General features: G+C 56.4%; 1 protein-coding gene across 1 annotated transcript in view; it reads right to left on the bottom strand.

Annotated features, from left to right (window-relative positions):
* The window catches only part of RASSF5 (Ras association domain family member 5), a 72,548-nt gene that overhangs the window by 44,078 nt on the left and 15,457 nt on the right, over nucleotides 1-13,013 (bottom strand). The window contains exon 2 of the mRNA XM_068986489.1: nucleotides 1,697-1,818. Coding sequence (XP_068842590.1) covers nucleotides 1,697-1,818 — 122 coding nt within the window. The remainder of the gene's footprint in view (nucleotides 1-1,696; nucleotides 1,819-13,013) is intronic.

The raw sequence follows: 13,013 nt of genomic DNA, 5'->3' as shown, positions 1-13,013 counted from the left end.
TGTTAAATAAATAAACAGATGACGTCCTGGGACACTCCTTACTTCCTTGACCAACAACCTTCGACTCATACACTAAGGCTTAGAGGAAATGTCACCTCCTCTGGGAAGTATTCCCTGATTTCTCCCAACAGAAACAGCCGCACTTCCCTGTACGCTGTCTACTCAGAACACTTGGCTCATACTTTTATTGAAACTCGTATCACATTATATACTATTTGGTTGTATTTTGCCTCCCCTGCCAGAATGTACGTTCTCTGAGGATCCCCACTCTTACCAGTGCTTAGCACACAGCAGATAAATCAATGTGTTCAGTGCAGGAATTAAAAAGGCTCCCCTGTCTCCCTCCCAAAGGCTTGACATCAAAGGTCAAATACATCCTGGTTCAAGAGCCTTGGCAAAGCCCAGAATCAAGAACTGCTCTGGGCATCATCTTCCTGGTCCTCTGACACAGGGAAACACTTGTGCAGTCCCTCTGAAGCTGGCCTGACAATGCACTGCCAGCACCTCAGCGCCAGCACCCCCACTACCCCAGGGCTACGAGGCTTCAGAGGACCCTCAGGAGCTTTCCCTGGGACTCCCACCCCCACCCACACCACACCCCGTGGCTGGAGCCCTAGGACAAGGCAGGCTCTGTGCCTGGGTGGACTACAGGGCACTTCTCAAGAGCAGCAGGCTTCCCTGCTCCTTCCACCCTGTTCCATGCCCCCAGCCCCTTGGCAAGGGGTGTGCCACCTGCGATTTATCACAAGAAGCATATCCTTGGTCTCTCTCCGTTTCCGGCACAGAGCTCCGAAAACCCTTGGAACTTCCCAAGTACAGAGCCAGAAAGATGTTTCCTATGTTGATGAAGTGACTTTGGACCCCACCTAAGGATCAGGAGAACCTACCTAGCGTTAGGATAGGAAGTTTCCCTACCAGCCCCCAGGCTTCTGGGGAGTGGGGAGGGGCTGGAGGATGAATCGGTTGCCAGTGGCCAGGGAATTGATCAGTCCTGTCTGTGTAAAACCCCGAAAGGATGGGGCTGCAGAGCTGGGTGGGTGAACACAGGGAGGTGCGGAGAGAGCAGGGCTGGGAGAGGGCACGGAAGCTCCGTGTGCCTTCTGCCTACCTTGCTGTCCGCATCGCTTCCATCAGGACGTTCCCCTTACATCCTTTTATAATAAACTGGTAATCTAGTGGGCCAAAAATGCCTCTGAGTTCTGTGAGCTGCAGTAGCAAAGTAACTGGGCCTCAGGAGGGGGCTGTGGAACCTGGATCTGTAGCCAGTGGGTCAGGGGCACGGGTGAGAGCACGGCCTTGTGATCGGTATCTGCAGTGGTCATGGGGGTGGGGTGGGGAGCGTGCATAGAAAGTGCCAGAATGGAGCTGAGTCGTAGGACACTCAGTGCAGTGGAGGATTGCTTTGGCGGTGTAGCCACCTGCCCCCTGCCCCATCAGAACTGGGTGAAGAATCTGAGTGTGTGCCGTGGACCTCATCTGGCAAGAAAGGGACCCCCGACATCCGGTGGGAACGGGACCCTGACATCCGGCAAGAACGGGCCCCCGACATCCAGCGGGAACGGGCCCCCGACATCCGGCAAACGTGGAACATCCGGCAAACGTGGAACACCCGCGCACCTCCCACTCACCAGAGCCCGTGGGGGTGAGGGGAGCCCGGACCCCTCAGAGGTCAAGCTCCGCGGTCCATGCTGCCTACCTGGCTGAAGGTCACGGCGAGGGTGCTCTCTGGAGACGGCCTGTCCCGGGAGGCGCCGTCCTGCCGAGTGCAGTCCAGCTGGATCAGGCTGCGGCACTCCGGGTGGCAGGTGAATTTACAGTCTGGAGGGAGAGAACCGCAGGGGGATTAGTGGCCAGAGAAACGCCCTGGGGGCAGCATGCGGCTCCCAGAGGGAAGCGCGCTCAGGAGGGCCGCGGAGGCGAGCGGAGGGGAGACCCCGGGGGGAGTGTCGCTGGCTCCCCCTGCCGCCGTGCGCGTGGAGGTGAGGGGGCGCTTTACAGCTCCCAGACTGCTCCCACCTCTGCTGTGGCGTGTGGCCCTGCAACCCTTATTACTGCTGCTTGCTGGCTCAGAGGTTAAAGCATCTGCCTGGAATGCGGAAGACCTGGGTTCGATCCCTGGGTCGGGAAGATCCCCTGGAGAAGGAAATGGCAACCCACTCCAGTACTCTTGCCTGGAGAATCCCATGGAGGGAGGAGCCTGGTAGGCTACAGTCCATGGGGTCGCAAAGAGTCGGACACGACTGAGCGACTTCACTTTCACTTTACAGATGGAAACTGGGGCCGGGGGACTTTGATGACTTTCTCTTAGGTCGTCTCCCTTCAGGCTGGCGCGCACTCTACTAATTTATGTTATCCCATTGTTATAATCAACGTCACCTGTCTCTGACCCTGCCCCATCTAGAAATGTGTCAGCTTCTCTAACCCGGCTGACACAGCCTAAAGACAGCATCCCAAACTAGGTGCCTCGGGGGAAACCTCACCTTTATTTCCTAAACAATGTTCACGTCTATGGAAGTAAGACTCAATGCCCAGAGTTGAGAAGGGCATAGGGGAATACCTTCAAGATAGGGACGCTGAGGCTCAGAGAGGTAAAGCCAGGTGCCCAGGGACACACAGCTCACTGGCCAGGCCACAGCTGCCTCTCTGGAACCTCCCGGGCAGAAGGGAGGTGAAGCTGAAGAGGGCAGGAGGCAGCGAGGCTGGGACCAGTGAGGGGAGGGGGTGTATGGAGGATGGGAGCAAAACAGGACGGCAGCAAGGGAAGGGAGCACATGCCCACAAGCAGTGCCCCGATCTGAGGCTGGCTCCCCCAGACGGGCAGCGCCCCGATCTGAGGCTGGCTCCCCCAGACGGGCAGCGCCCCGATCTGAGGCCGGCTCCCTCAGACGGGCAGCGCCCCGATCTGAGGCTGGTTCCCCAGGATGAGCAATGCCCCGATCTGAGGCTGGCTCTCACAGAACCTGCTGGGCCTGCCAGGGTCACCCGTCCTGCAGGTGCTGCAGCTCAGCCGGAAGGCCCGGCTAAGAAGGCTGCCCGATGGTGATGTGGGCCTGTGGGAGGGGTGGGGGTGGGTATGGCAGCCTGGGCCTGTCTGGGTAACCTGGGGACGAGGAAAGCTTCTGATTGATGAGGGCTCGACCTCCTTCCTTTCAACAAGCTCCAGAACCTCGGCACATTGGGACTGCCTTCTTTAAAAAAAAAACTTATTAATGACTTGTGTGGTTGTGTCGGGAGTGTGCAGCACTCAGGGTCTTCCTCGCGCCCCGTGGGATGTTTTGTGGAGGCATGCAGACTCTCTAGGTACGGCGTGCCGGCTTCAGTAGCTGTGGCACACATCCCAGGGATGTGGGATCCTCGTCCCCCAGCCGGGGGTTGAACCCATGTCCTCTGCACTGGAAGGAGGACTCCGAACTGCTGGGCCGCGAGGGGAGTCCTTGGACGTCATCTTAAAGCTGTGAAGCGCTCTGTGGGGCCTGGTGGTGGAGGTGGGTCTCCTCTTCTCCCCAGGCTCTCGGCGGGGGGCGGGGCGGGGTTCGGAGTGAGACCACCACTCTCTTCAAGCCACCACCTTCCCTTCCGTCCCCAAAGATGAGCGCAGGGACCACCCTCCTTGGACAGTTTCTGCTGTTGATGCCACAGCGTAGCACCTGGGGATTCCAGAACTCTGGCGCCTTCTGACTCCACGCTCTGAAGTCCCGAGCACCCTCCGGGATGGCGCTCAGGAGCCCTGCTGCTCACCTCCCCCGTGCCCGCAGCCAGGCCCACCACGATGCCTCCTCCTTCACAGCCCACCCAGGCCTTCCTGGCCCTCCTCCAGGGAAGCGGTCTCGCCTGCGCAGGGGCTGCGTGGGGCCCACTCGGAGCCACGCACCATACCCCTCCCAGTGCCCCCATGCATTCCTGGGCCCCCAGAGGATTCCTGCCCAGTGTGGGGACGACCTCACCCCTGGCAGGGTGGAAGGCAGCGGGGAGGGTGTGCAGGCTGAGTCTCCGCTCCCTGCGGTGCCCAAAAATGCCAGGGCTTCGATAAGGGAGCCCCAAGAAGCCTTGCTCCTGGCCCGCTCCCGGGACACATCTGTGCAGCTCCCGGCAGAGCGTGAAGGATGCTCCAGGGCTGCCAGCCGGTGGGAGCCCGCCAGCTCTGCCCCGAGGGAGGGCTGCCCCTGGCTCCCAAAGGCAAGAGCATCTGGACAGAGGACGCCGCCCTGCAGTGTCTTCTTTCAGCTGTGTCCTGCCAACTCGGGCACCCTGAGTCCACCTGCGCACCGCAGTCTCTCTGTGCCTGTCTGTCTCTCACTGACACACAGGCACACATGCTCTGAAAAGAACATCAAAACCACACGGAGATTCACTTACTTTCTTCTTACGGGTCTGATGCTGAGCTGGACAGAGCCAGGGAACAGAAGAGTCCAGGAGGAGTGGTTCAGGATTTTATAAAAAGCACACTTGAGCACCAATGAGTCTATCCCATCAGACTGTGGAATCACAGACCAGAGCAAAACCACCAAAGCACGTCTTGATATTTCCTGGTCCCTGGAAACACTAAGCCCAGGGCTTTTAGGCCAGCAGAGATGAAGTCAGAGTCCTCAGGCCCTTCTGCGCACCAGAAGCAGACCCCACCAGCACAGCCAGCAGCCGGCAGGCCCCCGGGCTCTGAGTATGGACAGTCACAAGGCTGCAAAGGCAGGGCTATGTTCCGCCGGGGCCCAGCGCTTCGGCCCTCATGGGCCACCTTTCCCCCGAGACAGAAGGAAAGATGGCAGTGCACCCCGAGACGGGCCCTTCTCCAAGGAGGGGCCTGGGGGTCCAGATGGGGAAGGGCTCCTGGGGCACCCTCAGACCCAGGCCGTGCTGGATTCCTTGCTGCCCTAACAAAGCACCACCCACCAGGTGGCCTAGAACTGAAATTTATTCTCTCTCAGTTCTGGAGGCTAGCAGTCTGAAATCAAGATGTCAGGAGGGTCACGCTCCTCCTGCAGACTGTAGGAGGACTCTTCCTCGCCTCTGGCCGGCTTCTGGGAGTGTGCTGGCAAGATCTCTGGTGTTCCTCGGCCTCTAGCTGCAGGGCTGCACTCCCTGCCTCCACCTCTGAGTCCAGCCTCCTTCCGTTTCCCCATAGCACAGGACAGGTCCCGAGGGCCTGCTGTCCCCGTGGGCTGTGTCTGCACCTGGCCACCTGCACGAGACACCAGTCATATCGGGCTAGGGGACTCTCCTACTGGAGCACGGCCTCTCCCTGTGTTCTGCTTACTTGCTCAGTCATGTCCGACTCTGTGCAATCCCATGGACTGTAGCCCACCGGGCTCCTCTGTCCTTGGGGATTCTCCAGGCAACAATACTGGAGTGGGTTGCCATGCCCTCCTCCAGGAGGTCTTCCTGACCCAGGGATCGAACCCAGGTCTCCCACAGGCAGATTCTTTACTCTCGGAGGCAGACCTCTTCCTGACTAATCACGCTTGCTACTACCTTGTTTCCAAACAAGTTCACATTCTGGCGCACCGGGATGAGAATTTCAGCATGTCTGTAGGGGTGGGGGATATAATTCAACCCAGAACACAAACCCTGGGCAGAATTAAGAACCCAGAGCCCTCAGTCTCAAACAGAGGGGGTTCCTCACAGACGCCAGGGGTCAGCGCAGCCTGGCAGAGGAAGGAGGAGGTGGAGAGCTGAGCCAAGGGCGGGGCCTCCGCACCTCCATCGGTCCCGCTCCTCTGGGTCCCTCAAGGTCACACCAAAGGCACTGTCCCCAGCGAGTGGGTCAGGTCCAGAGGTCATGGCAAGCGAGTCCCAAGATGCATCTTTCTTCCACTTTAGCCCGGAGGAGGTGAACTCCGCCTGGAACATTTTGGAGATTGTTTTCCAAGATGCAAAAGCTACAAACCTCCCTTTAGTCCCCAGGGCTGCCAAAGTTAGTTCTTGCCTGACCCCAGCTGCCAAATGTGCACACACACACAGGCACACAGGCCTACAAAGAGGCTAATTTTTCTCAACCAGATGCATTCTGTTGATAAGGAACCCATCAGGCCCTTTCACCCCAGGCTTGTAAGCAAGATCTCAAGACAGCAAGGAGCCGGTCTGCTTCACTCTCCCTCCCCTGGCCAGAGCCGGGATGCGGGGTGAGGGCGGGCAGGCTCCCAGGACTCAGAGCCTGGTTACAGCGCGCCCACAGGCCTCCTGGCAGTCACTCCCAGGTCACCGAAGAGCAGCTTCTCACCCCGTGATCAGAGCCACTTCCGAGGCCCACGGGGAAGCATAGCAGCCTCTGAGTCCAGGAGCTCCGTGTCTGTCCTCTGGGTACCCCAGGCCTTCCTGGACAAGGTCAGCCTCGGAACAAACTAACCACTTCCCCCTGTTCTCCTTGGGACTTGTCCTGTGCTATGGGGAAATGGAAAGTGGGTGGACTTAGAGCAAGTAGCTGCTTTACAGTGCTGCTAAGAGCATTAAATGAGGTAATTATGTAAATCATAACACCTGAGGCAAACTAAGAGATCGATAAATATTAACTACTTTTATTAAGCGGCTAAAACCCAAGTCGGCCTCCCCAGCGGTCACGGCCCTGGCATCCGCATCCCGGAAGCCCGTACGTGTTCCTGGCATCAATGTCACTGACCTCCCCCCAGACCCACTGCATCTGACACAAAGGCCTGGACGCATCCTCACGTGACTCTCCGTGACCCGCCAGGCTCCTCTGTCCATGGATTCTCCAGGCAAGAACACTGGAGTGGGTTGCCATGCCCTCCTCCAGGGGATCTTCCTGACCCAGGGACTGAACTCCACCTCCGGCATTGGCAGGCAGGTTCTTTACCACGAAGCCACCTGGAAGTCCCTCAGACGCCCACTGCGCCCCCTCCCCAGGCTGAGCAGGGGAGGCCCCCAGCCTCAACCCCCCGCACAGGTGAGGCGCCAGCTGCGCACGGAGCCTGGAGACGGGCAACCCTCCCCACCTCGGGAGGCACCTCTGCCTGCCTGGGCTGTCTCTCTGCCATACATTCCTGCCCAGCCCCTCCAACATTTGAACTTCTAAAATCTTGCTTTAGTTTCAGAAGAGAAAGTTGCTAACCAAGGTTGATAACTTTTAGTATTAAAGAGGATGTGGGTACATGAGAAGGTTCTTGCCTTCTTGGTGGAACCAGTTTCCTGCAGGATATGTATTTATCTGTCTCTAAATACGTCTCCACAAAAAGGTTCATCAGACAGTTGTTCATGGCAACAAAATACTAGAAATACCCCATATCCGTCTACAGGGGGCCAGTTACAGTTACATTTTAAAATGAAATACTACTTAGCCGTTACATAAGATGATGCAGATTCATATTGATCAGTTTGGAAAGAGGTCCACAAGTATATCACTGAAAGAGAAAAAAGGTTCTGTTTATGGTCCCGGTTATATAAAACCATACACAGTATGCACAGAGAGAAATCTGGAAGGTGATATGTTTGCTCTGAGTAATGAGATTTCAAGTGTTTTTCCTCTTTATAGTTCCTAAATTTTGCTTTTGAATTTTTAAAATTGACTCTATATTCTTTACTAATGGAAAAAATACCACCAAAAAATGAACAAAGACAGTTCCTGGACCCACACCGTGATGAGAGAAGCTGCGATTATTCACCACCTCCAGTGTGCCAGACACTTCACACACATGCTTCCACAGTATCAATACTAAGCACGCATGATATGTTTCTACCCCATCAGACTATTCTTGAGAGCAGTTTTAGGTTCACAGCAAAAGTGAGCGCAAGTATATAGCGAGTTCCCGTGTCCCGGCTGCCCGCAGACATGCACAGCCTCCCCTCACTGACACCCCCCGTCCGAGTGGCGCCCTGGTTGCAGCTGACGAGCCCTGCTGAGCGGCCACTCTCGCCATTTACATCTGGGTTCGCTCCTGGAGCTGCGCATCCCGCGGGTTTGGACAGATGGAGAACACAGGCACCCACCACGGCAGTGTCTCACGGCGCAGTTTCACCGCCCTAAGTATCCCTGTGCTCTGCCTACCCACCCCTTCCTCCTCACTAATCCTCGGTAAACACTGATTTGTTTTTACTGCCTCCGTCGTCTTGTCTTTTCCAGAATGCCCCACACACTCCACAGGCTTTTCAGACCGGCTTCTTTCACTGAGCAATACGCACCTAAGGTACCTCCATGTCTTTTCATCTCTGAATGTTCTGAATGTTAACCCACCGTCCGGATGCACCGCGGTTTCTTCAGGCATTCCCCTATGAAGGACAGCTTGGTTGCCTCCAGGTGCTGCAGGCGTGGGTAAAGCTGCTGCAAACACCTGCATGTGGCTTTCCGCATGGACAGGAGTTTCCAGCCCTGCTGTTCTACTCCTGTTTTAGTGGAGAAGGGAATGGCAACCACTCCAGTGCTCTCGCCTGGAGAACCCCATGGCTGGAGGAGACTGGTCACAGGTCACAAAGAGCCGGACACAACTGAGCCACTTCACTTTCTTTCTTTCTGTAGTTCCTTTTGGAAAAGGAAATGGCAACCACTCCAGTGCTCTTGCCTGGAGAATCCCATGGACAGAGGGGCCTGGTGGGCTACAGTCTATGGGGTTGCAGGAGTTGGACACAACTAAGCAGCTAACACACACACTCCTATTTTAGAGATGAGAAAACTGAGGCTTGGAGAGGTTAAGAGACTTCTCGAGACCCTTGTGGCTAGTGAGTGGCAGAGCTGGGGTTGAAATCCATCACACCTTGCTGCTTTTCAGGAGCCCTACTTTCTGGTAAACTGTCCCCTCCACTTGCTCTTGGTCCTCCCTACTCCACACTACGTGATGCCAGGGATGGGCTTCATCAGGGATGGGGGTCAGGTGACCCCCCTTGGTGACCCAAGGGCAGAAGAGAGCTTGGGGCCCAGCGATGTGGGTGAGGGGTGCTTCTTCCTCTGCCCCGGGAGGTAACAGCAAGAACGCCCCTCTCCAAGGCCTCTGCCTTGTCCTGGGAAGTGCCCGTTCATGGCTCGAGGCCCAGCCCAGCCAGGCCGCTTGGCCTGGGAGAACCTGCTCTGGCCTGCTTCTGCGTCCACAGTCCCTTCATCCCTGGGAGATTAGGAGCTGCTGGGGCAACAGCCAGAAACCCTGGCACTGAGCTCCTCGCGGAGTACCAGAGAGGCCAGCTCCTCGGTCAAGGTCAAGCCCCACAATCAGTGGACTCTCTGCCCTCCCCGCTCAGAGTCCCAGGCTCTGCAGCTCCGCTTCCTGTGACACCCAAACAGAGCCAACTGCTGTATCGCGTGCAAAGATGAGGATGGCAGATGAGCGGCCGGCGATGGACACACGCCCGGAGCACCGAAGTGCACCCGCTCGGCAGCTGTAAGTCAGACATTCTCAGGCAAGCCACATGGCCCCTTAAAGGACACTGTTTAATGTGCACGGCAGAGGTCCTTGGGAAAGGGTGAGAAAAGCAAAACACTCAATCAGTTTTGAAGTGCACAAAATCTGGCCTCCAGAGCCACACAGATCAGGGTCTGAGCGCAAGCTCTGCTTCTAATTGGTTATGAGATGCCACAGCTTCCTCATCTGTACGGTGGAAGTAATGATATCCTCCTTACCAGCAGCTTTGTTGCCAAAAAAAAAAAAAAAAAGCACCCCATGGATCTTCCCTGGTGGCTCAGACGGTAAAGCGTCTGCCTACAATGCGGGAGACCTGGGTTGGGAAGATCTCCTGGAGAAGGAAATGGCAACCCACTCCAGTATTCTTGCCTGGAAAATCCCATGGATGGAAGAACCTCGTTAGGCTACAGCCCATGGGGTGGCCAAAGAGTCGGACAGGACAGAGCGACTTCACTCACTCAACGGACCCCACAGTGCCTGCACACAGCAGATGCCCAACAGATAGCAGCTGTCACTTGCAACAGAGGGCCTCCTGAGCCTGGGAACCAGGATTCCTGCTGACTCAGTGCACGATGGATGCGCGTGCATACCAGCGAGCTAAGTTGCTTCAGTCGGGTCTGACTCTGTGATCCTATGGACTGTAGTCCATCAGGCTCCTCTGTCCCTGGGATTTCCCAGGCAAGCAAACTGGAGTGGGTTGCCATGCCCTCCTCCAGGGGATCTTCCCGACCCAGGGATCAAACCCACATCTATGTCTCCTGCACTGGCAGGCAGGTTGCCAGCCCTCAAATCTCTCAGTTCGGGGTCGTCTTCCAATGTATTAAGTAAGACAACTCATGCAACTTTCCTGTCCCTTAAGTTCCTCCCACCTGCCCCTCCTCCCTCCAGCACCGCCTCTGGTGGCCCAGGGAGTGAGCCAGAGTCACGAGAGGACGGGTAGTGCCGGACAGAGGGGAGGGAGAGAGGCGGATGGCTCTGCCAGCCTTGGAGGTCGGGGGCCACGGGCAGAATCACCACAGTCTCTACAGCTTTCATGCTCCTGGTTGAACGTCTCATGAGGCTGGCAGCAAGAGAATAGGAACTCCACACTCCTGGGGTCAGGCCTCTAGCTCAGGAGGTCTGCATCTTCACGTTTCCAGGAAGAAACCGGAACCCCAGCCCCCCTCAACCCCAGCCCCCTCAAGGCCATACAGTGCAGTTCCTTGCTTCAGAGGACAGGCCACCACTGAGGGCACCCAGCACCCCCGACCCCAGCCTGGAGGGCCTGGAGACACACAGCTGCCTTCTCACACCACACAGCCCCAGCTACACACACACACACACACACACACACACACACACACACACAGACTGTGTCAGAATGCACACACACACACACACACACACACAGCTGCCTTCTCACACCACACAGCCCCAGCTACACACACACACACACAGAGACTGTCAGAATGCACACACACACACACACACACACACACACACACAGACTGTGTCAGAATGCACACACACACACACACACACACACACACAGACTGTGTCAGAATGCAAGCCAGGGAAAGGGAGGGCGGTGTCGTGGTAGGCTCGGCCTGGAAGTGAGGCCTGTGTCCTGGGTCAGAGATGCCAGCCCTCCCACGGACAGCAGACGCAGCCGGCTGGCTGCACTGGGATGCTGTCAAAGAGCCGTGAGGGAATGCTCCTAGACACGCTCAAGTCTGGATCGGATGCTGAGTCCCCACGTAAAATGGGAGTTGGGATGAGCGGGCTTCACGGAAAGCAGGGCCCCGGGTGACGCAGGTCAAGGGAGTGAAGGCGCCGGGGGTGATGCGAGGAGCCTGGGCTGAGTTGAGGACACGATGCCACCTCAAGACCCCGGGCCACCCCCTTCTGCCAAGTGACACATCGAGGGCACGTGCGGCAGGGCTGGAGAGGTGACGTGTGCACTCTCAAGCCACCCTTCTGTACTGAAGGGAAAGGCAAAACGTTCTGCTGAGCTGTTGCTCAGGAGCCAAAGCAGATAGGTACAGTCCTTCCCCGGGGCCTTGGTCCCTGGGTCTAAGGGGCAGTTGCTCATCCCCTGAGCCTGGCTTCTTGGTGGTCACAGTTCCAGGCAGGCCCAGCGTGTCCTCTGCACCCTCTTCCCCAACTTGGCACCCAGGCCGGCCTGCAGAGGCACAATCGCGTCCCACATGGGTGGGTGTGGGTGGGTGTGCCTCTTGGGTGGGCCCATTATTCACCTGTCTCCGACACAAGCACACGTCCTTAGGCTGAAAGCACCAACAGAGGGCAAGTCCCGTGGTCAGACTAGGCCAAGTGTGTCGGGTGGGGGTGTTCTGGGAGGGGCCCGTGGAGGGGCTGGGGGCAGGAGGGTTCATGGCAAGTTCAGATGGAAGGTGCGGGAGCAAGGGGGGTCAGGCAGTACCCACCCCGGGCCAGCGAGGCAGGGGCCGGGGCCTGAGCCCAGGGCACCTGCCCGTGTGGTCTGTTCCACGTCTCTTAGCTCTTTGGGGGTGCTGCACCCTGAAGCGTTCCCTCCAAACTGCCTTCTGCGGATGTGCGCACGTGTGTGTTCACACTGCGTCGCTTCAGTCGTGTCTGACTCTTTGCCACCCCATGGACTGCAGCCCTCCAGGCTCCACTGTCTGTGGGACCCTCCAGGCAAGAACAAGGAGCACGCAGACAGGGGAGCTTCCCAACCCACGGCTTGAACCTGCGTCTCCTGCACTGGCAGGCGGCTACTTCACCACTGGTGACAGCTGGGAGGCCCTGCGTGGAAGTGTATATGTGTCTAAAATCATAAGCAAGGTTGAAGCCACGTTAACAGTTCACGCTTCATGTTTAGATCGCGTTAACTAACTCCCTGCCAGGACTATGCTAGAACTCTCCCTCCTGTCAACTCTGTCCCACCCCCCGATTTTCGCTGCATCACATTATTTACACTTCCAGTGTTTGCAATATTTACCTTCTGTTGTAAGTATAATGATCACACAGTTATCTAAAATTAACTCCACCTTTAAACTGATTCAGTCTTTTTGCAACAGCAAAACTATTTCTAATTTTAATCAATCTTTCGGTTGACTGAAATTTTTGGTATTATATTTTATATGCATTATGTTTGCCAATGATCCTTCAAGCATTTTAAAGAGATGTGCCCTGTTTTCCTGGACTTTCAATGCTGTGGCACTGGGGTCTTACGCACAAAAATGATCAGGAGGACATGCAGACGGAGAAGACAGAGGCAGGTGAGTTTGCAGCCCTCAGTGCAATGCCACAGAGCATCTCTGAAAATGCCCCCTTGACCAATCATTGCAGGAGGCCACAGACTTTGGTAAAACGTACAAGTAAATGATACGAGGTGGGAAAGCCAAATGAACCTCATTTCTCACAAGTCTGTAGGAGGCTTGTCATCTGGACCGTCTGCCACCACATCCAAAAATGTCCAAGTTGAATTTGGGGTGTGGCCATGCAGAAGAAGTGCAAAGACACAGCACAATATTTTTTTTTTTTGGGACACAATTTCTGATGTGTGACAATTAAAGTACACGCACCCATCAGGACGCACACACTCCGAGAGGCAGAGTTAACCCTTTTTACGACAAGTATGTCTCCTGTCTCCCTACATCTACCTAATCACGGTCAGTTTTCTGCGTGTGCATGCAAGTATTTACTGGGGGCCTATCA

Source organism: Capricornis sumatraensis, chromosome 14 (assembly GCF_032405125.1).
Source record: "Capricornis sumatraensis isolate serow.1 chromosome 14, serow.2, whole genome shotgun sequence".
Taxonomy (NCBI): domain Eukaryota; kingdom Metazoa; phylum Chordata; class Mammalia; order Artiodactyla; family Bovidae; genus Capricornis; species Capricornis sumatraensis.
The sequence above is the reverse complement of the archived record's forward strand: the minus strand, read 5'-3'. Positions and strand labels throughout refer to the sequence as shown.